Source organism: Pholcus phalangioides, unplaced genomic scaffold, assembly GCF_987345545.1.
Source record: "Pholcus phalangioides strain wild (caught in Gottingen) unplaced genomic scaffold, Ppha-v1.0 ptg000032l_1, whole genome shotgun sequence".
Lineage (NCBI taxonomy): Eukaryota > Metazoa > Arthropoda > Arachnida > Araneae > Pholcidae > Pholcus > Pholcus phalangioides.
The window spans coordinates 6,125,542-6,152,108 of NW_028301622.1; the positions used below are offsets into that span (position 1 = coordinate 6,125,542).

A 26,567-nucleotide genomic window follows, 5' to 3' on the forward strand; every position below is an offset into this window, starting at 1 on the left:
GAAAAAACAGCACGTGAAGCATGGAATGAACTTGTCTGTTAGTTTAAGTGGCTCTTTCATTGATTTCCCAATTTAAATACTGCACGTAAAACATAGAATTTTTTTTAGTTGAGCTCAGGAGAGACAGGGCAACAACTTTCTAATTGGAAGAGGTCAAAAGAGGGACCGTATATAGAAAGTTAATTTTTAAAAATATTTTAATTGCTATACAACAGTTACCCTTGCAATGTGAATGATGTATCTTAGGTCTAAATGTTATTTGGATACTTTCTCCAACTGGAAGTATGCTGCTTCTCTCTCTCTAAGATCAATGGTTCACAAGTTACTTCAGGACAAAGGGACTTTCCTATGCTTCCTGTAATATATACTTGTTGCAGGGGTTGACAAATTCGTGTGAATGATTGGCACATACCAAGCATTTTTTTTTTACATCACTGAGGAGTTGGTAAACCCCCCTCCCCCTTTCCATGTTGGTACATATCCTGACATAAATTCAAAACATTTTCATCATCCAACTAAAAATTTAGTAATCGCATACCAATTTTCTAGTTGCCTCGGCACCTGGGATTTGTCAACTCCTGCTTCATTCTATCAAGTAAATTGATTTTTGTACAAGTAGAATATGCTTTGAAAATGGTGGGGTGTGGAATGAAATGAAGATACACTAGGTTTCCAAAAGTTTGTGTCCTCTTTGGATTTTAGTCATTTTCTCGAATTTCTAGAAAAATAATGGGCGGATTGTTCTGAAATTTCAGTCATATACACCTTATATTAGTACTCGTCATTTCCATTGAAAATTTAGTCACGAGCAGAGGCTCATTGTGCCTGTGGGCTATACAAATTTTGCCATCCTTCCCTCATTTTAGTCAAATTTTTTTGACCACTCATTCCTCGAATTTGCCACCCTTTGCTATAAAAACCCACTTCCCTCCCTCACCACTCTTGCAAGTACACAAGTCTCTAAGTCACTCTTTTAGTAATTCACTTGTTTGGTCACTCACACTCTTTTGGCCACTTATATGCATATTATTTTGGTCACATACTTGCACATGCTCAAGAGGTCACTCTCTTTGCTCAATGACATGGTTTCTTGCTTTATAGACCATTCATTCTTTTGGTCATTCACATGCTTTCACACTCTCTAGCTGCTTCTTTTGGTCATTCACTTGCTTGCACACGCTCTAGGTCACTCACTGAGCTAGTCCCTTACTATCTCGGCAGCAGGCTGTCTTAAGAGCATCAGGGCCTGTGGGCAAAGTGATACTTTGACAGTCCAGTGATTAAGCTGGAGCAACCGGGGCACTGGCCTAGAATCCCCCACAAGAAATTTATACTTATTTTGCACAATAACAATTCTGGGGCCCCCAAGAAAAAGTCTGCTCTGGGGCCCTGAGAAGGTATGCTAGGGTCTGTACTTGGATGTCCAACCTGGCTAGAAATGCTTACACCCCATACCAGTTTACACATCCAAAATTTTTCTTACGCATGCGCAAGAAAAATTTTATTTCCCACAGTTTGATTGCCAGATATATATATATGCAACTTATATGAAAATTTCATCTGTATGTAATGAAAATTTTTTAGAAAGCTATTGCAGATAAAGTGAGCGGTAATTTCATAACTTGCTAAAAGTAACTGAATGATAAGGGACTTTCCACAAATAGATATTTCAGTTGTTTTCTGTTATTTCATTTTTGAATTCACTTTGTTTATTTTGACATCATACACACGTGTTATGCTAAACACTTCTCGTACATAGCATCAGACACGCTTCTTCTCTCATTTGCATAATGCTGTGGGGTTATTCTGGAAATAACCAAATAACAGAAAATAATCAATAACCAATTTGTGGAAAGTTCCTTACCATTCAGTTACTTTCAGCAAGTTTCGAAATTACAGCTCACAATATCATATATATCTTTGTGAATTTTCATAACATTCATGAAAGTTGTACTGCATATCTAGCAATCAAATTCTGAAAATAAAAATTATATTTCTTGCACATGCACAATTAATCATCATCTACCCCAAAAATACTCATTAAATAACAATTGGCCACATTTCAAATTTCTATACATTATGTCACATGTATAGTGTCATGTAAGTTTCTGCAAATTTTGTAAAAATTGGTTGAAAAATTGGTGTGTTAGAAGCAAAAACCATGCGGTATGAAAATTAGAATTTTTATAGAAAACATTTATATTTTCTTGAATATTCTCACAAAAATGCACAGAAAGTAGTGCACAAAGTTAGTACAATATTTTTAAAGTCACAAGTTATTTGCAGTTTTATCTGGCACACAGCGTTGATAAAAATTTGTTTTCATGTTTATTCTTTTGTCGGCTGCTGAATCAGCGTTGGTTTTTGACATAAGCATCAAGAACTGGTTAAAACTGTCAAAAACCTAAACAAATGCTTTTAGACAATATTTTGAACACAATAGGTTGATAACATGATGAGTAACTTATTTTTTTATGTATTGTTTTATTTTTAAACTCCAATAATAATTAAAACAAAATACAGTCAAACCTCGTTAGTGCGTCACCCGGTTAACACGTCACTCCGCTTACCGGGTCACTTTTTGGAAGTCCCAATTATCCTCAGGCAGGAATCGGCACAGCTATGTCTTACTCCGCTTAACGAGTCACTCCGCTTGCTAAGTCATATTTTTTGCGCTCCCAAGAGTGACTCATTAACGAGGTTTGACTGTATTAGCTATAATTTGATTATTCATTAACTTGGTAAATTCATTAACTTGAATTTTTCGACAGTCTAGAACTGATAACATATAATTTTATGGTACATATTATCTAAACTGCTCATTGCCTGTGTTCAATTTACTAATCGAAATAGAGCTGTTTATTCAAAATATGTGTGACAGGAGATCACAGGGTTAGGTTTTTGACCTCAGAAACTTGCTCAGTATTAAAACAGTGAAAAACTTATTGTCAGTATTGCCATTTTTACTTTTTCACTTAGAATATAAGTTACAGGAGCTTTTCTTAAGCATTATATATGAAAGCCAGCTCTGCCAAATTAAAGGATGTTTTAGTCTTCTAATTTAGAATATAGCTAGCGATCAAAATACTAATGTTATGCATAATGAGGGTATCGTTTTAAGTGTCAGTGATTATTTAGATAATTTAATAATAACAGAAATCACATTACTTTTTTTGGCATGAAACACTTTTTAAACACCTATTTGTTATGAAAAGAGTACAGCAGATGGTTTATATCAATACACACATATATATATATAAGCAATTGAAGAAATTTTTGAAGATCAAAAATCTCATCTTGAATTGAGGAATATCAAGTAGTCCCATAGTTTTTCCTTCAGTTTTTATGTTAAGCTCTATTCAAATTATATCTTGTACATGAAAAAATACACATGTATTGTCCAAAATAATTCTGTATACAGAGCATAAAACTATTCTACAACCATATTAAGTACTCATTCTTTATATAACAGTAATTTCCAACATTACATGCAATCAATATGTGTATTTTCAACGAGAATTTTCATATTCAAAAGCAACATTCAAGGTTTTTGACATGACAGTTTAAACCGTTAAAAACCTGCCCTTAATGTACCCCTGACTTGATTTTTCACTGGAAATGGCAAGTACCAATTTAAGGTACGTATGACAGAAATTTCAGAATGATTCACCTAGTATTTTTCTAGAAATATGAGAAAATGTCTAAAATGCAAAAAGGACATAGACTTTTGGAGAAAGTGTAACTCTCTCCATTATTTTGCATGGGTTTTCTACTAGATGGAAGGTGAATATGCTAGAAATGTGTTTTCATTCATGAAATATTCTTTTTGTTTCAGGCAGGGGCGTATTTCAAGTTACCAACTCTCATGGAGAGAGATTTATTTACAACTCTTTTTCATCTAAATATGTGCGAACTGGAATATTTCATATGGATAACAAAATAAATTTTTTCCAGTTTTAGCTTTAATATATGTATATATAGATGTTAATTGGTGTTGAAGAGAGGATTTGTCCTAATATATATCGTGTTTAGTCATTTGTGGAGTATAAATAATATATAACGTGGAATAATCCTATATTCTATTGTTGGTATTTTTGTCACTCACACACATGTGCAAATGCTGATGTGATAGCTATTTTTTCTTGCATTTATGTATGTCTAGTCATTTATGTCGTAAACCCACCCTTATATATGGCTCCCACATTCAACCAAGTGCTTAGAAACGGCTAGAATTCTCATTTTTTATTATGCTTTTGTACATATATTCTTTTTAAAGTTAAATAAAAGTTGTTTCTCTCTGTTCAAATTTCAATCATTATTTTGTTAATTTATCAAATGTGGAAATTCATTGTTCTTCACCAAGCCACTATAACAGGGATATGCAGTTGACCCATTGCAGCACCAACCCCACTTAGCACTACAAGTTTTCAGTAGGGTTGGGAATAGAGCAAAATTTTTAATCTAATAATTTTTTCTCATTATATAATGTTAATACATGCTATAAATATATATTTCATTCATTTCAATTCATCTATTCGGTAGATGTAAACAAATATAGGAATAGATTAAGAAATATGAGGCTGCCCGCCTGAAGCAATTTAATATGAACATAATGACATAACCTGTTAATTTTTCATTTGGATCTAAAATCAGTTATTATTCACTGATTTTGAAACTACTCTTAATTACACTGTTGCGTGTTTTTTTAGAAACTTCTGAATGGTACTTGTGAGGAGATAAACTAATGTAGGGCCCCCACTTGTCCTACTTTTTGGTAAAATGTCTTACTTTTGTCACCAAATCTTATCGACAAAATTTGTGTAATTGATTTTAATTGAGCAGGGAAAACCATTGATATATTGCCAAATATTACAAATGTTATAGAATGCAATTAATGATTCTGCAAAAGCAGAAATTGTATTGTTTTACAAGGTTATTTGGGGACGTAGTGTATGTGGACCATTTGGTTTATTAGTTTTTCATTTGCTTAGTTTGAGGATTCAACGAGTATTAGTCATTAAAAACTTCTGTCCGGATGGAAAAAATAATTTTGTATTTATTATTACTACTTCGTGGTCTTGGAAAGTAACTTTCATCATTCAAAATTATGGTGCAAATAGGTGAAACAACAGTTTGCATTTCAAAGCAGTTGGATACATGGGCCTATTCTAGGTTTGGTGGTTATGATGCTACCCAATAGCATTCAGTTGTGTTCTGTATTTTTAAGGCATGAAGAGGCATAAACAATATTTAAAATGCTCAGCAAAGAGCTAGAAATGGAAGTGCTTCATTTGTCAAAAATTATTACACTGGCATTGAACAGTAAAATGTGAACAAATCCCTTTAAAAAAGGATGGACAACGCAGTAAAACTATCTTGTTCACCTTGTCTTATTTACGTCGAATCTTGTAATTTACACATTTTGCACTATGCTTTTGAAAGTGGTCTCGAAATAGTGCCATTCTTAAAAAACATACGTCTTCAAAATTTGCTGTGCATTGCCGAAGAGAGTCAACAAGCTCTGCACTTTGGAAGACTCCAGAAAAGAATGTAATATAATTATATGAGGAGAGAGAGAGCAAAGAATTATCTGTGGTTGCTAGTACACTGTTCTGTCCAAAAATTGGTTTTGTAACCAAGTCATTTGTCACTTTGCTTTGGCTTGAGTCAATCTTATTGGAAACTGAAATAGTGCTATGAAAAAAAAGTTAATTCAAAATTAAAAAAAAAAAAATTAGGGATTTTTTTCCCTTCCTACTTTTTTTGTCCTGCATTTTCCTACTTTTTCGAGTGGGAGCCCTGACTAATGCTTTGAAGAAACAAAAACACTAATGTGTTTGTTCACAATGGAGACAAATTTTTTGGTCTTCTAAAACTTATTAAACTCAATTTCAAACTGAAATCACCAGTTTTTGTTGAATTGAATGTGATCAAAATATTGATTTAAATATGGCTACTCTCATCCAAAATGTTCTGAATAAAACATTGATTTATAAGCCTTTTTTTTTAAAAATCAAGTCGATTCACACTTTTAATTATTTTAATCGAATCAATTGACTAGATTAACTGGACCAGCCCTAGTTTCCAGTGAACAAATCTTCCTTCCATAGAGGGATTATGTAAAAAACCCGTTTTTTAGCGCTAACTATTGCTTGGACACATACAAAGTCAATGTGTCATTTTCCAAGAAAATTTTCACATTTTGAGGATTTATCCCTTTCACTTCGCTGTTATCAGTCAACAGTGAAAAAATGGTGTGGTCAGGGGCCCAGAAAGCACATTTCTCATGAATACCAGTATGCATAGGGACCTTAAAGCTAATCAATCGACCTATATTCAATGAAATAGATTTACGGGAATACTGCAGTTTGTTCAAGATGTGTTTTTCAACAGTGCATGCACTGGGTTCTGCAAACCCTTTTACACATTTTTCTAATTTATATATATATATATATATAATGGGCCCAATATTTTCTTCTGCACCCAACTTTAATACGTTTCTGAGTGCCTGTTTTTCTCTTCCCATCGCATTGAAATCATCAATCAGTTCATGTCAAAAGGACTTGTTCTAATATCTGAAAAATGAGACATTTGTGATTATCAAACCAATAGGGACTAACGGTGATGCCACCATTACTTTATCACTTTTGTACTTATAAAATGTAAAAACCACCAAATTTATGTAGAATTTAAATAATTTCAAAGGTTTTTCTGTTGAATTTCATAGAACATATTTAAGTAATTGCAACAGCATTTACAAATTTTCTCAATTTAAAACTGTTTAAAATAGGTTACTTTATTTATGGAATAACACTAATAACACACCAAGAGATGCAGTTCATAATAAATGTGCAAATTTATGTAACGGAGCTTCTGTTAAACACTATTCCAAGCATGATCCAATATAATGCCTAGCTCGTAAAAAAAACGTGTGGCACAATACCTTCTCAGCAAGTGCAGCGCGCACACACCATTTGATGGGACACATTGGGACTCTGGGTTCATAATATAAGTGGTTTTTCCCGAAAAAAAATCTCATAAAAGTGGCCTGAATATAGTTTCTTTCATATTAAAAAAAAAATCTTAGTTGCTCAAAATTATATGCAATATCAAAATTTTTCATTCTTATTGCATTTTCAAACTTTGCTTAAGATAGAGCATCAGAATGTAATGCAAATTCACAAATGGGGATTGCATCACACATATGTTGTGGTGTATTATCCCACAGGCTTTTTTTCCCTTCACAAAAAAGCAGCAACAGTAATGACTTCACTGGCATGCTAAAGGGCCCTACACACGCTCAGTTATACCTGCGCAGTTATGCCTGTACAGGCCGACTGTGCAGGCATAACTGAGCGTGTGTAGGGGCCGTCAGTTGACCTGCACAGGCGACCTGAAGGGAATGGTTTTTCGATTCAGGATAACTGTAGTTATGCCTGCGCAGGTATAACTGAGCGTTTGTATGGGCCATCTGCGCAGTTTTTTTTCCCTGCTTTCTTATATTCGCCCTTCTTTCTTCCCTCTTCTTTTTTCACTGATAATGTAATAGAACAATAATAACTGAATAACTTGTTTTGGAGAGGGATTGCATTTAATTAGAAGAAAATTTTCTAATGGCGTAATTTTCACAATATTTTCTTACAATTTCATATCGAATAAAAAAATCGAAATAAAATTTTAGAAATATTTCGACCATTGTTAAAATTTGCAATTTTGTTTCTGAAATTACTCTTTTCAATAAATTTGCCCGAAATTATGCAACGAAACACACAAACTCTATATTCAAATAATGTGCTATGACTATTAATTGTTTATTGATTATTTAGAGAGGAGTTCTCTAACCAGGGTTCTTGGAGATTTTAGGGGCCCCGTAACATCAGATTATTTTAGTATTCTTTGCAATTTCAAACGCAGGATTCCCACTCCATTCTCGACCGAAAACCAGCAAGCATCAATAGGACAAAAATCACTGTAATTTATTATTTTCTTTTACATGTAATTCTTAATGAATCTCATTGAATTTGTTTTTTGGACACATCTCGTCAGATTGCAACGAATTTCAACTTTCAGCTCAAACATTGAAAGAAAAAAATTCAGATGAAATTACGCTAGTTAAACGTAAGAAAACAATCGAAAAATTCTTTGAGAGAGATATACGATTGATAATATAATTATATCATTGAGTAATACTATTAATATACATACTATGCTTAATAATAAGTCAATTTCTAATTGAGTTGAATTAATCGTAAGCGGTCGCGTGAAAATGCAAGTTTTCTTTCAAGTAAGTTACCATGAAATTTTTCAAGTCAAAAAAATCATTTTTTTTAAATCGACGCTATCGCGAGAAAAAAATGCTATCATACGATGCTGAAGGAGCATGTATCCCCTATCTGTATATTCAGAGGAGAAACGATGCTTGTTTTCGAAGATACAGTCGACGCTCGTTATGACAACTTCACGTTATAGCGACAAAGACTGGTAGGGTAAGTCCCAAATGTTTTACTTATATAACGACCGTCCCAACCATAACCCCGTCTCCCCCTCGCTCCAAATATAACATCCATTCTCGATGGGACGAAGGGGTCGTTATATCGGGCGTCGATTGTAATACCAAAATTTCTCTTTTATTGCCTATACGTATTGTCATGATCACTGTAGATATGGATAGCATTCTTGATAAGCATGAGCAGGCAGTAGTGCCTTTTACTTAAGTCACGAAAATCGGTCATTATGAGAGGTTTTAGTAACATCAAAATACGTTATTGTACTTATGGTGTAGATTCAACAAACATCTTCCGTTACAGAAGTCTTCCTCAAAGTGAGCGTCACCCCCTGCCCCTCCCACATCCTGCCGCAGGCCACAGAGGCTATTCTCTTTGCCGAGCTGCCACTATAGTGAATTTTTTAACGTGGGAAAAAAGAATGATTGGAATCATCTCGGGCTCTGAAACCAGAATCCTGATCCCAATCCCATCTTTGTGGGGGTTGGAGGGAAATGGCTCGAATAATGGCAATATTCATTAGTAAAACCAGCCCCCGGGGATGCAGGACCCCAGATGGTGTGGAGATCTGTGACAGTAAGCTTTACCGATCAATTCACAGTTACAATACATCTGGAATGTGCAGCGCACATTCAAAGGGAGTAAAAAACACTTTAGCTTTGATGAAACAAGTACGAATTTCTGTGTGCAATATTAGTTTTTTCTTTTCTTTTTTTGCCCAAGGCCCATATTGTTTTACAAAGGCTTCCTTGGTAAAATGGTCCGAGTTTTCGAAACTGATGTTTTCCTCTCGTCCCACCCCCCATCACCCCCTTGTGTCCATTCACCATTCATAGCCTGAATAGTCCTACTTTAGGAAACACCGATTTCAACACTCCACCAGACTTTAGTTTAGTTTTCACGACTCCAGTTTTATAATGATGAGCGATCTTTGAAACGGGCAGCGCAAATGTTTGGAAGAATTCATTGAAATGTATAGGAATAAGAAATGCTTGTGGCAGGTGAAAACTAAAGATTACTATAACAAAATTAAGAAAGATGATAGTTATGAGAAATTGGTGTGGAAAATGAGAGAAATAAATCCTCTAGCAAACAGAGACAGTGTTGTTAAAAAAATAAACAGTTTGCGAAGCAATTTCCGAAAGGAATTGAAAAAAAAAAAATCTTTGAGTAGGTATCTTGATCCATTCTGAGAAAATTATGCCAATCTTTTGGTGCAAACCTCAATTCCTGTAATAATTTAACGTGCGAATATTGTTGCCTTTTTTTTAACCAATCTTTGTACCACGTTACCCGTTTTTTTCTTTGAGTTAATAACTTGCAGTGCCATAACCAATCCAACTACACCCAAAGCATCATCTGTGGAAATCATACTAGAAAATTCCGAACTTTATAGACTATGAAAAAATCCGAACTGATCAAAAGACCGCGAAGACAGAGATCGAAGAATGAAAATATCCCCCCAGATTGCCTAGAACCGGTTCCAGAAGCTTCGCCTGCACAGGTATAACTGAATGGTGTGGATGCATCGAACCGTTCAGTTACGCCTGTACAGGTATAACTGTGCAGGCATAACTGAACGTGTGTAGGCCCCTTTAGGGCAGATGGTCTCTAATAATCCAAAAGGGGACCAGCTGCTTCCTAAAGACAAAGACCAGTGCATTAGTAGTAATAACTGGCTTATATCCCCTAAAGGACAGAGCCTGGATCATATCTGGTCTTAGTAGTTACATTACCTCAGACATTTTCTTTCCATAAGAAGTAGCACATCTCATACTGAATATTGCCACCAAGTTTAATATTGAACTACGAAATATTATCCCGTTATAACGAACACCAAGAGACCAGAGGAATCACTACGTTATAACAAAATTTTGTTATAAAGGAATTCCAGGTTACCTTAGGATTATTCTTATGCAAACTTATTTGGGGGAATCAGAAAAGTGTTCATTAAAACGAGATTTTCGCTATAATGGTATTCGTTAAAACGAGATTTGACTATTATTTTAACATATTTCCAACATTACACCCAGTTAATCAAGGTTCTACTGTATAGCAGACTGTACAGAAATGGTTCTACTGGCCAGTGATCCCTGTCAAAAAAAAGTATTATAGATCGATATAGCTTCTAGAGGGAAAAATTAGTCTTGCCCAACCTTAAGTTCAAAATGTGTAAAAATAAAAACTGGAAGAAAAAAAAAATAGCAACAAACTGAACTATATATGAATTTTCCCCCCATATTATATTGGTCCGTTCTGTACTTAGCAAAAGTGATTTTTATCCATGACTAAAATAAGCATCTACTATATAGACCTAAGCTTTTTATTAACTCATTAATGGCAGTTGGTAAGAAAATTTGCCATTCAAAATTTTAATTTTTTTTCTTTGCCAATAAATGGTGGAAGTGGTTTCATTACTTTTTTTTTCCCTTCAAAAAATCAAAATCGCTGTTAATGAGTTAAAAGTGTCATTATGATTACGGAAGATTTTTCGAGTATTATGATCATTCCCTTGAAGACCTGGAATGTTTCCCTATTCCCCCCTCCCCATCCTGTACATCTGAATTAATCTATTTTTTTATATGCAACTGTTAACACAATAAAAAAAATAAATGCAATTTTTCGTTCATAAAAATATTGAATTCTATTAGGAAAAACTATTTTTTTCCCAATAACTTTCAACATAACGTCCATTTCCGGACTATATTTATACTTAATGATCCGTGGAAATATACAGGTTATGAGTGCAGACTATATATTTCAACAATAACGACAGACATTTTACAATCTCATTTACAATATCCACTTTAATGCACGTCAGAAAAGAAAGACCAGTCAAAATAAAGACAATGGAGGATCCAAAAAAAAAAATTAAGCCTCTCGCACGTTTAACAATTTCGCTCACATGAACAGAAATCAGTCCAGTGCAGGATCAAGTGAATATCGAATATGGCTGGCCAATTCCTTTACTCAGATGATTAAAGTAGTTTCAAACTATCACTTTGTTACCTGAAAAAGAAAAATACTGTCAAACAACTTTTTTTCATGTAACGTCTTCGTACACACATAATTTTATAAGTTTATTTTCTCTTTATCTCTAGAAGAATACTGGACGAATCCTTCTGAAATATTGGTCGTACATAACTGGCAGCAGAATGTCTTCTTAAAATTCATCATAATTATAAATAAAATTGGTGTTTTTAATCGAAAACAAAGTTATTGATAATCTCAAATGAATTTCAATTATGTAATGTTCTACTTGTCTAAAAAATTTGCCTTGAATTAACCCCTTTCACTGGAAGGAATATACAAGAGACCAGACTTCAAAACACTGACAATTGGCGTGACTCAAAAAGCAAGCGAAGTTGCCAACTCATGCTAAAATGATACTGCAACACCCTTCCGCAAATTTAAAAAAAAATTAAGAAACAGTAAGAACAGAAACTTACAAGTTGGTAAAGTTGTGAATGAATATTCTTATAGTCCTTATTATCGTAATGTAATTTTAATTGTTGATTGAAACATAAAATGAACAAAAGTCAAGCAGAAAAAAAAGAGAAGTTAGCCTCATTGAAAATTTTTTGAAAAACCAGGACATTCTTGTGCAAAAAAAATTTGGGACAACCAACAAAAAAAGACTGTCCCAGAAAACACGAGTATGGTCACCCCAGATATACACGCAATAAAATATAATCAATCGGTTCTTAATTTAGGGACAGTTCAAGTATTAGTCATCATCGATGGGGGGTTGGATAATGCTTACACGATCAACCACCCCTTATGAAAAAATATGAGTTAGGATTCAGTGGGGCAGAGTTGATGACGAAATTTTGCTGGGGGCGGGGCAAAAACGGCTAAAAATTTGCTTACGGAATATTTGAATAGCCCCTTATGTGAAAAACTCCAATATAATTTTAACATTCATTTGTGCTTAGATTTAAATATTCTACCGAATACCTAAGCATTATTTGAACAAATTGAATATTCGACTGAATACCAAATAGTAGCAAAATATTTGTTTATTCATGTAAATACATTTGTGTCACGTTTCTTAGGTGAATTTCATTTAAAATTTGTAAGGCTTAACAAATCGAGAGAAAACGTAGGTGCCAACGAAATATTGTAGCAGCCAGGTGTACTTCTTTTTCTCGTGCTAGTAATCACATTTACAAAATTTAAGATGCCAATAAAAATTTTTTTTACTTGCCACAGCACCCTGGGATTTGCCAATTGTTTTAATCCACTGCGACTTGCAATAAATTACCTAGCTCTCACCATTGGTGTGTTTTTTTGTTTTTTTTTACAAATTTTAACAATACTTGGCATCTTCATAAACTTTCAGATTTGTTTGGCCATAATTTGCAATGTTGCTTGCCTCTACAATTTTTTGGGCTAAAACAAGCAATCTTAAATGCCTATGACAATTATTTTTTGGCTATAATTGGCATTGATAATTGGTCTGGTCACACCTCCCCCTCATATCTTTTAGACATGGCGAAGCATTCCTGAAAAGCAGGGCCGGTCTTAGACCTGGTGGCGCCCAGTGCAAAAACAGTAGTCAGTCCCCTCCCCAGGCGCGAATCCAGAGTGATGTGTCAGAGGCATTTTTTTGCTAGTCATTACTGTCCCGTAAAATATGAGACATCCATTCTACTATATTATCAGACTCTTGATGTGGTGATCGCCCCCCATCCCACCTCTTGGTTGGATATTAAGGGACGAAAAAGTAGGGGAAGCTTTCTTCCTTGAATGGGATTACTGCTATTCAACTTGTAAACAAACATAAAATCCAACTTGTTTGATTTAATTATGAGATTTAAAAACATTAAAAAAAGGAAAACTTCACATTTATGCAGGGTACTCATCACAAAGAATCTAACTTCATGCTTATTTTAATTGAGTTTCATGGTAAAATTCGTGTAGTGCACGCATCAGCAAAATAATAAAAGTGGTTAAATTTAAGTGATATTTCTGTACAATTTCTCTCGTATTTATAAAACTCATGTGAACTTCATTTGAAATTATCTCTTTTAGGCCCAGTACTAAGAAACAGAAGGGGCAGGCAAACACCAGCTAAAGCACCAGGCCTTGCAACTTGAGCAGGCCTAACTAATCTGAGACAACTTGGGCGGTGCACAGAGTCGAATGGGGGGGGGGGGGGGGCGCCTTGTAACTCCTTTTTCTGAGCATAAAGAAGTGGTTTTTCCAGTCATCTCTTATCTCGTGATAGGCGTCAGGATAGTTAAGTGCTGCTTGTGCTGATTTCCCGGTACTAGGTTGCATTTTTCGCAAAATGCAAAAGAAAATCGCAGAATGCAAAAAAATAGGGAACAGCTGTCGTATGGTCCACCACTTGGCGATTGTTTGGCGCCACACATGTCTGATGGCCCGACGAAGAGTCGCCAAGGCCGTCAGACACTACGGACGCCAAAAAAAAACAGCGTGCAAAACATAATAGAAACCACCAAGCATAAAAAATGGAAAAAAAAATATCAGTTAAAAAAAATTACATCTGGCCCGTTATTTTAATAAAAAGATCGGGCATAAATATTCTATGTATTAAAACTAAAACCGGGACCCTTTTTTTTAAATAAACGGATCCGGGCATGTTGAATAAATAAATATTCTATGCATTAAAACTAAAACCAGGACCCTTTTTTTTAAATGAACGGATCCGGGTATGAAAAATTCTGTAGGTTCATTTTAAATAATAAACTGATAAAAGGGAAGGCATGGCAATCGATGAATAACCAATAAATACAACGAAATAATAAAATGGTATGATACAACCTGAGCAGCAGATAATCCAAAGAATTAGAGCTACAGAAGGGAGGAATAATAATGAGAGATAGAGAGACGCGCTGGAAATGGAACAACGGCTGCTTAGAATTTTTGAAAAAACGCGGTGAACAAAAGAAAAATCCTGTTTGGTGAAGCCAGTGCCATCTAGTATCACACAATGAAACCGGAAAAGCGTTAAAAAATACGGCAACCCAGAAAAGCATTATGACGCTATTATGTTTTGCACGATGTTGTTTTTTTCGGCGTCCGCAGTGTCTGGCGACTTTTTGTTGGGCCATCAGACGTGTGGCCGACCATACAACAGCTGTTCTGGAATTTTTTATCCAGCTTAGTTCCCCCCCCCTCCTATTGAAAATAACATCCTTGATAATGAAATGTACCGGACTAACTTCGCTCTATCTGGCACATGAAACTTGAAATCGTCAAGCCAAACCAGCGGGTGGTCCTGTGCGTAAGGGTTGTTCATAGTGAAGCACCAACGCTTTGCTTGTGTGCCTATTTCCAGGCGTAGGCAAATTGCTAGGTGTAGTATTACCCGAACAATGATATAGTAGGTGTCGTAGGTCCCCAAGTGGTCCTGGATATTTGATGCCCTTCTAGAGCATACCCAGCGGCACCGAGCTGCCCATGGTGGAACTAATTGGAAAATATTTTAACTGAAGACAGTTTTTGACTTTTTCGGGGCACAGCAAACATCTTTTGGAACAGGTTTTCATGTTGGCAGATACACTGCTTCAAACTGCAAACATTTTGTGCTGCTCTCAAGCTATAACTTAGTAACTACTCAAAAGAAAATTTTAGGCGCCAATACCAATTTTTTTAGTCGCCATGGCGACTGGGATTTTTGTCCAGCCCTGGTTCACAACTTCCACGAAAACACGCTCATAGTATATAGGATTGCTATCACAAGATATTCGAGAGACTTTGTACGAGAGGTGTATTTACCACACTAATTACGTCTCCATGACGGACTCCTCCGTGTGCTTTCCCTTCTCTTGCTGCTTGCCCTTGGCTCTTCGGTCGAGTAGCTGTTTCCTATCCCTGTCCATCTTCAATTTGACGATGACAACCTTCGAAGGGTGGATACCGACGTGTACAGTGGCACCATTCGCTTTCTCACGCTGTATTCTTTCGACGAAAATGACGTACTTTTTGCGGTAAACCTGGACAATCTTGCCGATCTGCTGGCCCTTGTAATGTCCCCGCACCACTTGCACCTCGTCGTCCTTCCTGATCGGGACGCTCCTCACTCCGTATTTCTGCCTGAGTTCTTTCGACAGCGGGGAACTCATGATGATTCTTCTCATGTGGGACGGAGCGTTGAAATGCCTCTTCCGATTCTTACGTCGGGAAGAGGTCACCATCTTGTTCATCTTCATTTTCACAACAAAAAAAGACTCGGAAAAAGTCCGCACACGAACACGCTACACACAACAACTTTTCCAATATGGCCGATCGGCCAACTTTCGTAGTCAGGTTTTCTTCGGTGTACTTCTTTTACTGCGAAAATGATACAGTGACCTGAATGTACCATACGTCCTGTTTCTGCTTTTTTAAAAACATTTGGCTCATTCACATACTTGACCATATTTGATGAATGAAAAACGGGAAACTGTCAGTTATTGCTAAAACATGACGCCAAAGGTCAGCAAAGTTGCAGATGTATTCGCTAACAAATATCACCAAAACGGTGATGGTAACTCGTGGGAAATTTCCCATATTCGTGGGAAAAATTGGCCAAAATTAGTCCACATGGGAAATTTTTTGGCGTTTGTGGGAAATTTTGAGAGGTCATCAAACAAAAGAATTTTTGTTGAAAAAATATATAGATGCAAAAAACAATGCTTTTCTAGCGTAAAATAATTGACTACATATTTTTGCCAATAGATGACAGCACAAATCTCTGAATGCGTGGGAAAAATTTAGTCAAAAGGGAGATTTTCGAGGGAAGTTTTGCGTGACGAGGTTACCATCACTGCACCAAAATAAACCAGTCCAGACTTGAATTTTTCTTCCCGGGATATCTGCGGGCTTACAAACTGTGGCCTCGGGGACCACGTATGAAGCGACCGACGAGGTCGTATATGGATGTGTAAAGTGAAGTTCATGTATGTGGGAGGAAAGGGTTCGTCACAATCGGTAAAATGGTCTCTCGGTCTCATTTAAATGTAAGAATTAAATTTAAATTCAATTTTTGCAGATGAAATTCCGGCAGCAACCTTCTTGTGTTAGTTCTATTACGATTAGGCTATGCTCATGCCATGGCCCCCACAAGGGGTGGGCTGACAAGGCTCCAGCCCTGGGGCCCGGAATGATTTTCACAATTTTTTGCTTTTCACGCTATAAATTCATCATAAAGGGGCCCGTGAAAATCTGGACGGGGGCCCCCCGCAAAAGATCCCAGCCTAGGGGCCCTGCTCCAGCATGTGGGGGTCATGGCACGGGCCCTGCTATGCTTCGCTGTGAAAAAAGCTCCGATGCGACAAGGTAACTTCGCTTCTGCTCGCACGGGATCAAAGCTGCTTGAAAGAGACTATTAATGCAGCTTTGCACGGGATTGGCTGGTGCGTTCCTGCTCCCTGGTTGGCTGGACCTGTAATGGATATAGATTAGTGACAAGAAGGGAAAGGGGACTCCAGACCGTGAAATTTTAGTAGGAGAAAGTGAATATAGAGGACAGCACAGTCGCTTCAGAAGAAAAATGACAAACAAAACAAAGAGAAAAATCGAAAATGAAATCGTGATGGTTGAAAAGCCTTGAGAGCAAGATCGCTGCATCGTTGGCAGGTTTTCCGTGCGTCGTGTGGTCCACCGGTAACAGAAGGTAAATAGGCAAGGATGATGAAACTCATCACAGACGATCGGAATATCAATTCCCTCAAAATCATCGCCGCCTCTGAATTCTGTGGCCTCGATATTACCGTAGAAGGACCACAAACTAATGGTAAATAAATTGCTTATTACATCAGTATGTCCGCCGTGCATTATAAGTCATAAATATATTTTGCATTGAAATGAAGGGTGGCTGTAATTTTTTTCTTAAGCGTGTTCAGCGCCAACGTGGCGACTTTTTTTTTTTTTTCGCGCTAAAATTACCAACCTTGATAACCGATATATACTACAGTGATATTAAATACAGTGTAATTAAATTTGAAAGAGTTATAGTATAATCCCTTTTGGCAATTTGTTGGCGATCTTTTCCTTCAGCGCGGGAAAAACGCCAGAAAATATCATGAGGTGTTGCCAAACGGAGTCATGCTTTTGGTAAGTGTGGATCAGGGGTGGGTTGGATTGCCCCTCCCAACAGCCGAACAACATGGGGTAAATTTGTTTGTCCCGTAAAATACGGGAAGAGCCAATGCACCTACACAATAACTCGCTTCTCAGATACATTATGCTGGATCTGCCTGCCGCTGCCCCATTCAAAGTTAAAGATATCTGCATCAGCTTCATTCGCAGCTGTAGATGCCTGCCTTAATTCAATTCACAGATGAAAATGCTTGCCTCCATTCCATTCACAGATGAAGATGCTTGCCTCCATTCCATTCACAGCTGAAGATGTCTATCTTCGCTTCATTCACAGCCGAAGATGCCTGCCTTCACTCAGGCGTGGATCAGGGGGGGGGGGCACAATAGGAATGACCGCCCCTCCTAAAAGCTGAATAATATGAGAATAATTTCTGCCCAGTAAAATACAGGACTATCAATCTAATACGATTCGCCCCTACCACCACGTCATTCTGGATCTGTGCCTTTCTTTCAGACGTCTTCCTTGCCAAAGAAAAAAAATCGCCAGCACTTCACCAAAAAGGGATGACACTATGGCTCTTAAAATTAAAAGATGACAATAAAAAACGAACAATAACAAAACAATTCTTGGACTAAATAATACAAATACAACGCCACAACAGGTAAAGTGCCCAACGAGGTGGCTAAGAAAAAGATGCCCACAATAAATATGGATGTCATATATTTCAAAAATACAGCTACCCAATTAAAAATGCAATTAACAAAAATTATAAACAATATATACACGATCAGGATTGAAAATATGACATTCTAGTGATGGGCAGACCACTGCTTGCCAATGGTGTTCCTGTAGAAAAGTATCAATACACACAACACAATAAATACCTAGGCTGACCATATTTACTTCATAGAAATACAGGAAACAGAAAAATTGGGATTCATATCCGGATTTAAATTATCACCAAAAATTTGTCAAACGCAAATAAAGTTCCCAATTACAGCCGAAAAAATTGTCAAAGGTAAGTAAAGTTTCCACCTATTAATAGAATTGCAGTAAAATCACTAATGGCGTGAAGTAGGAAGCTTCCACAAGATGCAATGGGTGAAAATTTGTAGTTCACCAACCAAAACATGTATCCGAGGATGATGTCACTGTTGGGCTGCGTTGAGACTGATTGTCCATGTACGGTCCCATTCAGTGCACACAAGCTCCAAGGAAAGATTGAGATATTCGTGGCGTCTGTAGTCTAGTGTTCTGGGGCGTTCACCCAGACAGTAAAAGGACATGGGTTCGATTCCTTGCAGGAGCAGTTGAATTTTCTCTTTCCAAAATATATTTTTGCATCAGCTAGCTGTTAAAAACCTTTGTACAAAACATATATGTTTAACCGTTATGTGAGATGAATGTGTTTATATATATATATGATTATAGATAATTATGATACATAAATTATATTATGCTAATTATGACTAAGTCGTGAAAAAATATCTAATTCTTGATTTCAAAAGTTCAAGTGAACCTCATTGAAAATAAGAGAGAAATTGGGAAATTTTATTAAAAAAAAATTAAATTACATAAATCTTTCCGTAAAATGCATGTCACACATACACATGCTCACACTATGCATGCCAGTTTTTGGCCCGTGAGCGACAGAAATATCACAAATCTGGCCAGTGGACTGAAATTTTTGCGCACCACTGTCCCAGACCTGATACGGAATTGAAAATAATAAAAATTGGGACTTTCTTTTGAATAATAAAAACCTGGACTCTCTCTTAAATAACGCAACAGTCAGGGCCAAAAAAATAATCTCTGGGTTTGGTCAAAAAAAGACTTTATGCTTCATAACGATTGGAGGATTAAAATGATAACGGTTAGTATGCAAAAAATGTAATAAAATAGAAATATGAAAGGTGTACAACCCCTGAGAGAATTCATACGTAATCCTAAGAAATTCTAAGTGACGTATCGGGAAAACGATATGTACGATACCTGGCATAATGAACAAAAAAAAGATAAACTCCGAAAAGTTGTGTGTGCGTACACTATGATATCGATAAATTCAAATGCTGCAGTAAAGTCTATTACAATTATCCAGAATTTTAAATATATTAGTATTAATTAAATAATTAAAAAAGCTTCAGAAGGGGGGGGGGGGCTGTTCGACTCTGGGTCTTGGCCTTATTAGCCCATCTATCAAGACAATTTTTTTCACCCAGCAGTGCAGCTCTCCATCTAAGATCTACGGGGGATAACCAGGCTTCCAAGCTTTGGTTCAGGGCCCTGGCATGCTGTACACTGCTGTTCGAAATTGGAAATGTATGACATCCCATTGTGTTCAGAATCTGTAATAAACTGTTGGTCCTGGTGTAATTAGCCCTTGTATGCTCTGAAAATGTCATAGGTGCGACAAAAATGATCAAACAAACATGATGGACATTTTAATGATCAGTATGCATTGCACATTATAAACATTACATCCGCAGTGTCTTTAAACTTTCCTTTTTTGTGTTTCCAACATTACAGGTGATCAGAGTTCTTTGCAGCAGCTACCTTTACTACTTGCCGAGAATGGATCACAGTATTTTCCTTCAAACGAATCTTGCAGGTATTGAATTTTTTAAAATTTTTCATCACCTTATAATAAAAACCGTTGTGTACTAATTTTCTTCGAAAATGACTTTTTTTTACAGTTCTGGATTGGGAATATCATATCTCACCTATTACAGCTGTTTAAAAGAAACCGGCAGTATTTTTTGCTTTCTATAGAGAAAAAAAAATTTATTTATGGGTGTTCTTCGATCAGATGCCCCATCGGTTTTTTTTTTTGTTTGCTCTTCCCGTAAAGTTGGGAATTTTTTATGTACACCGTTTTAATTAAAAGGTGGCAAGATGTTACAGTCAATGCAGACAGATGGCAGCCCCCAATATAAGACAAAAAAAAGCATAACTCTGGCAACATAAATACGTTTGGCTGCGCATACATATACACACATGTTCCTGCTTTTACCAATTTGTTAGAAATACCACAGAGGAATGTTTAAGAGGTGTATGTGCGGTTGAGTAGTCATAGTAGTCAATCCCCCAAAGTCAAAACTCTTTATTAAATGGCCAATAGCTGATTGGTTACCTCATGAATTGATCAGTGTCTGAAGTTTTAGCAATGTGTCAAACGGTCATCAAATCTAGGGAGTGTTAGCACATCAGACTTAGGCTATACCATGTATAAGATGAACATAAATGAGCTTTCCTACTCAGAGCATTCCACACCTTTAATCAATAGGCAGATTGATTCAAACTCTTGTGGTGTATCCAGTGCACCTGCGCATTATAAATCCAGTGGTGCTGGAGGGAAGCAAAACAGAAGAAAATGGTTTTGGCCACCGAAAGCGACACAGACACTTGACTCAACCACACAGACTCGAACAAATCTGACAAAGGTCACTTTCTGCAGAACTAATATGAATGGAATCTTAATTTAACTTTTGGTATTGCTTATGGGTAATTAAATATTTTAAGGTATGTACTTGCTCCATTCGATTGATGCCAACAATTCATAATAATATATAATGGCACTCTATACCCTGTACACTTACGAGTCTGCAATGAAAAGTCAAGTTATGATACTAGTGAAAAATTGAGTGCAGAGTTGATTGCATTCAAATGATCTTAATTTATGGTGGAAACCTTAGGTTTGAATCCCACCAGTGGTCGGTTGAAGTTGGTTTTCTGTGGTTCCCAACTTTGAGGCAGGAATGGGAGATTATCTCTCCCCATTAAAAAGTCTCCCCACAAAGAGCAGCGGGCCTACAACGGTACAAATATTCAATCATTACACTTCATTTACAGTGTGATGTATAGGTAGCAGCACTGAAAAATCAGACAAAATACTTGATATACACTCAAATTGTTTGGTACACACACACTATGTTCCAGACATGCATGAAACTGGGCTGGAAGAGATTTCAACAACAAGAGAAGCAGAGATGCATTTATGATTTTGCTGCTTGTGGGCTATGCAAAGTTTGTCACCCTTCTCTTATTCCAGTTTTTTTCACCCACTCCTTCCAATCAAATTCACCTCTGTGCAAAACCTGCTTGACCCCCCCCCCCACCCTTGTTACTACGCATGCATCTCTGTCAGTCGGTTGGTTTCGGACATGCTTGCATGACCCCCCCCCCCCACATCCTGGAGCAGGCCCCTAGGTTCAGATTTCAGGCGAGCCCCCTGAACCAGAACTTTCACAGAGAATTTATTGCATGGGAAAAAAAATAAGGTAATTGTCCCAGGCCTGGAATTCTGTTAGTCTCACCCTTGTGTGGGGACTATGCAAGTTTTGGACTCTCGCTAGAGTGGGGCTAACAGAGCTTTAGCCCTGAGGCCTGAGACAATTACCATCATTTTTTTTTTCATTCTATAAATTCACTGTAGAAGAGCCCTTAAACAATCTGGCTTGAGGACCTGCCAAAGATCCCAACCTAGGGGCATTGCTCCAGGATGTGGGTGCTATGCATTGCATACACTGTAGGTTACTATGTTTATGTTGGTCCTTCACTGACCTGCTCCCTCGTTCTCCCAGTCACTCTTGTGGTTCTCACTCACATGCTTCCGAACTCTTAGGTCACCCGTTTCATCACTCACTAATCTAGTCCCCTTCTCTCTAGGCAGGGACAGATTTAAGGTATTATTGACTGTGATCTTTTCAAATTTTGCACCTGTCTCCACTAATTTTCTTGACCAATCGTTCCTCAAATTTGTTGCCCTGAGTTATAGCCCACTAAGTCCCCCTGCAGATATGCCACTGGGGATAAGTCTGCCACCATAATTTTGGCATTCAGTGGAAAACCTTTTCAGGAATATCACATAATTCAAAAATGACAAAAAAGAACTTCAACTAATTACCCATAAAATACAGCAGCCCTTCTGTATCAGCAATTTTAATTGTATGTAAACAACTTTTTTTTTTTTTTTTGCCTATAGGTACATTTTTACCTGTATCGGAAAAGAAATTGACCCTACAGCAACTGCATGGTTAGAATGGGAAGCCACTATTTTCCAGGTAACGTATATTAGAACTATTGAAATACGCGTGAATTTGTTAAACCGTTATTATTGTTTTATAACTTTATTACCACTGTTATTATTTTGTTTCATTTCAGCCGAATGTTTTCAACTGTTTAGATTCTCAGAAGGGACCCAATTTATCGGATGATTTGAAAATAAATCTCAATTATCTCAATGCATTTCTGAAGGGAAAAAGCAGTATCTCTCAGGTAACTATGTTCAATTTTAAACTGAAGTTTGCTTGTGCTGAATGTCAAAGTACTTGGATGTACAATTTTTTTTCTGCACGATGTATGAACTATAAAATGTCCTAGAGAAGTAACATGGGATTTAGTTTGCCGGGAGTTTATTCTTATTTTTATTTTGTTCATTCTTGTTTATTCTTGTAATACACCTCTAGTCACAGTGGATGAGGTTCCATACAGTTACAATATAGGTGCATAGGTACTTGTGCATGCTACACATAATTCCATGATGACTTATGGTTTCGTTTCTGTCCTTGTCCATCCCCCCCCCCCCCAGAATTTTTTAACACTAGAATTGCCATTGGGACCATTTTGACCCTTTTTCCAATCTCAACACACACAATGCAGCATCGAAATTGATAGTTTCCTGACTTTTCTTAAAATAATTCAGGGAATACTGTGACAAATTTTCATATTTCTATGCTAATTATTTAAATGAATAATTATAGAAATACCTAGGACATCCAACAGGGGTCATTTTGACCCTCATAGGAAAAATGATTGATTTTGAAGTAAATATCTGAAGATTCGTGAAACAAGTGTTGGGGGACTAATTATGTTCAAAGAAGCAATGTCACACAATCAGTACAGTGAAATCATATGGTATCTTAGATGTGACATCCAAATCATCAGAGCTGAGCACCTGGCTACTAACGGTTTTGCTCTACCTTCAGACATTTGGTACAAGCTAATGGGAAACCTGTTACTATCGCATAATACTAAATACCAAAAATGACCGTTGATGAGAAATTGTTGCCATGTAAATAATGATGCAAATTTATCCAATACATGGAAAATAAGTTTGGCATCAAGTTCTGGTTAACAACTGTTGTGAAATCCATAAAATATGATTTTGAATGGTTATCGGGCAAAAATAAAGAGCGACCAATCAATGCACAACTTTGAGTTGTTGCCGGACACACCATTACAACTGACAACTATTTTACTTTTGTGAAACTTGTAGATGAACTTTCTGTGACGGAAAAGAAAAATTGCGCATGACACCTCAATGCACAATATTGCCCTGTTGCACTGAGAAATAAACAACATACTCGCGATATGTAGGTAGAAGAGCAAAAAGAATATCATAATTTTTAGCACCTTGCACAAGAATGTATCTACATATGACAGCGCAAAGAAGATAATGAACACTGTCACTTATTACAATGGCACTGAATGTGGTAGATGAGATGCGGAGAAAATACACTGCAAGATGCGGAACTCACAGGAAGCCTGTTCATGTATTTTACAACATCCTTTTCATTGTCATACTCAATGCTTGCATAATTTTTAAGGAATCCTCAGGCTCCACAGTTTCACACTGAGGATTTCTTCTTGTGCTTTGTGCAACAAATGCCCTCCAATACTCCTATATATCAAAAAATGAAATAAATTTGCCTTCAGCTGTGCAAGAGGCTGAATAACGTTTCTGACAGTGCAAAGGATGCAAGAAACCATTTTGTAAAAAATGTACTGCTGCCACTGTCAAGCGTGCATATTGTTCAACTTTTACTCATGCCTAACAAACTTTAGAACATATTGTGGGTTCATTCATAGTTTCTGTTCATGGGTATCATTTCGCTTTCAGACATGTATTAATTTTTTATTGCATGTTGAGCCATATTGCCTTTTTGTTCTATTATAATTTGTACTCTCGCAAAAGACGTGAAACAGGTTAAATCTTGTACAGTCAGACCTGGATATAACGTAATCTCTAGACACCAAATAAAAATGGCTTCATAAGCGAGGTGATTTAATAATGGGTAAATCTCTTTTTGTCAATTGTGCTAGCAGAACTGTCAAAAAACTGATGTTATAGGCAGGTTGTCATTAAAAAAGGTCAACATTATAATGAGGTCTTACTGTATATGATCATTTCAACATCATTCATCAATCAAACAACAGTTACTTTTAATAGGGCTTGAATTTCTTATGGGGGGTCAAATTTACCTGTAAGGGCAGTTTTAGGTTAGTCCAAAATCCAGCTGTTCTAGCGTTAAATACAAAAATGCTGTAAGAGATATTCAACTCAAATTTGTTCCAATTCAGTATTTTTGCACATCCATCCATGTCAAACATGAACCTTATTAGACTTTGACTGAGGACCGACATTGGTTGATGCATCCACACTCCCTTTTTATTGTATTTCCTGGTATGCCGGCTGATGCAGGAAATACTGTAGACATTTTCCATTGCTGTTATAACCTTTTGTTTCTACTAGATGGCTAATCATTTTTTGATTTAAGCAATTTTGTCTTTTATTGTCATTAAATTATTTTATAGTTTTATTATGCTTTTTTCCTGATTATTTGTTATACAGTATAAAACCTGTTTATAACGATACGTTAGGGACCTAGAAAAAATGAGTGGCTTCTCATCAAAGACAGACTTCTGTCAAAAAAATCAAAACTGAGTTAGCATTGGTTTAGCCAATGGACTTTTTCTCACTCTTGAGTGGCGATATCTGTTTCTATCAACAGCGGATGCAAGCACATTATTTCTCTCTTCAAATATGAAGGTTTGTTTCAAAATCATGGAAGTTGAATAATGAGAAGTAGTTTTTTATCAACTTCCTCAAGGTTCCAAATGTCCGTCTCTGATGTGAAGACACTCAAATATTGTTATAGACAGGTTATCATTATATACAGTTTGAGCATTTTTGCTATTTTCTATTTAATAGGAATTCCACCAGAACAAAAGAAAATATCATTATATTTTGGCATGTTTAAAGTTATACAGGGTGATTCTAAATTCATGGGACAAACTTTAAGATTTGATATAAGACTGCTAAACAAGCATTTTTAATCATAGAATGTGCTGTCAAATCGTAATAGCAAAGGCGGTAGAGGGTGTTTTCAGAGAATGCACAACAGCACTTCAACAAAAGCAAATACTGTATATACTCGTGTATAAGCCGACCCCCCCCCCCCACTTCAGGACCACCAAAACCGCAATAAATTGAAAACCTGCGTATAAGCCGATCCCCCCAAAAAATCCATTCATTTCAGAGAAAAAAATTCTTATATTTTCATGCAAAAAGAATAGCTTGTGGAAATTTACAATAGAAAATGATTCAAACTTTTTAAACCATTTCTTCTGAGTCTCCAAGCTCATCGTAATCCATCAGATCATCATAAGGTGCGGCATCTTCATTTTTATCTTCATCTGGGCTGTTTCATCGCTATTGTCACTTTCAAACAGGATAGATATCATCTTCAGTTCCGTCCATCGCATTGCTGATGCAAAATTTTTTGAAGGATCGGATGATAATTTCGGCGGAAACAGGAATTCCACTCCTCATGTACCCATTGGCACACCAGGCCAATGTCAGTTTTCTTCAAGGCACCACTTTATCGTCGGAACTTATCCATTCGATCCACAAATCCCTCAAATAGTCTTTGAGAGGCTTATTGTTGCTTACATCAAAAGGCTGTACAATCGACGTTAGCCCACATGGTATCAAAGCCAATGATGTTTTAGATTTCTTTGCCTCGGCTTTGACATTATCGGTTTTGTGGGGGGTCTGAACATATCCCATACCAATAATGCTGGTTTCTCGAACACTGCTACAAAAATGACTACTGATTGCGGGAGGTTGATATTTTCCCATCAAAAACTGACCTGAGTATAAGCCAACCTCCCCCACTTGATTAACAAATTTTTCTACAAAAAAACTCGGCTTATACACGAGTATATACGGT

The 26,567-nt window shown here is 36.6% G+C and overlaps 3 protein-coding genes across 4 annotated transcripts in view; 2 read left to right on the plus strand and 1 right to left on the minus strand.

Moving 5' to 3' along the window:
- Positions 1 to 4,306, plus strand: part of LOC149066835 (protein lifeguard 1-like) — a 35,708-nt gene extending 31,402 nt beyond the window's left edge. For both annotated transcript variants that reach the window (XM_089253144.1, XM_089253145.1), the window contains exon 12: positions 3,836 to 4,306. The gene's annotated coding sequence lies outside the window, so the exon portion shown is untranslated. The remainder of the gene's footprint in view (positions 1 to 3,835) is intronic.
- Positions 4,307 to 11,291: 6,985 nt separating this feature from the next.
- On the minus strand, positions 11,292 to 15,775 carry RpL26 (ribosomal protein L26). The gene is made up of 2 exons (XM_089253146.1): positions 15,252 to 15,775; positions 11,292 to 11,513 (listed from the first exon to the last, which is right to left on the minus strand). Exon 1 carries the CDS (start codon positions 15,683 to 15,685, stop codon positions 15,260 to 15,262), a length of 426 nt encoding a protein of 141 aa, XP_089109272.1. The 5' UTR covers positions 15,686 to 15,775; the 3' UTR covers positions 11,292 to 11,513; positions 15,252 to 15,259.
- A 1,183-nt stretch (positions 15,776 to 16,958) lies between these two features.
- The window catches only part of MetRS (methionyl-tRNA synthetase 1), a 46,518-nt gene continuing 36,909 nt past the window's right edge, over positions 16,959 to 26,567 (plus strand). Inside the window, exons 1-4 of the mRNA XM_089253147.1 lie at positions 16,959 to 17,250; positions 20,083 to 20,164; positions 22,538 to 22,616; positions 22,717 to 22,830. Coding sequence (XP_089109273.1) covers positions 17,145 to 17,250; positions 20,083 to 20,164; positions 22,538 to 22,616; positions 22,717 to 22,830 — 381 coding nt within the window. The 5' untranslated portion in view covers positions 16,959 to 17,144. The remainder of the gene's footprint in view (positions 17,251 to 20,082; positions 20,165 to 22,537; positions 22,617 to 22,716; positions 22,831 to 26,567) is intronic.

Coding starts and splice junctions, on each gene's coding strand:
- RpL26 (XM_089253146.1), bottom strand. CDS start 15,685: ATGAAGATGAACAAGATGGTGACCTCTTCCCGACGTAAGAATCGGAAG.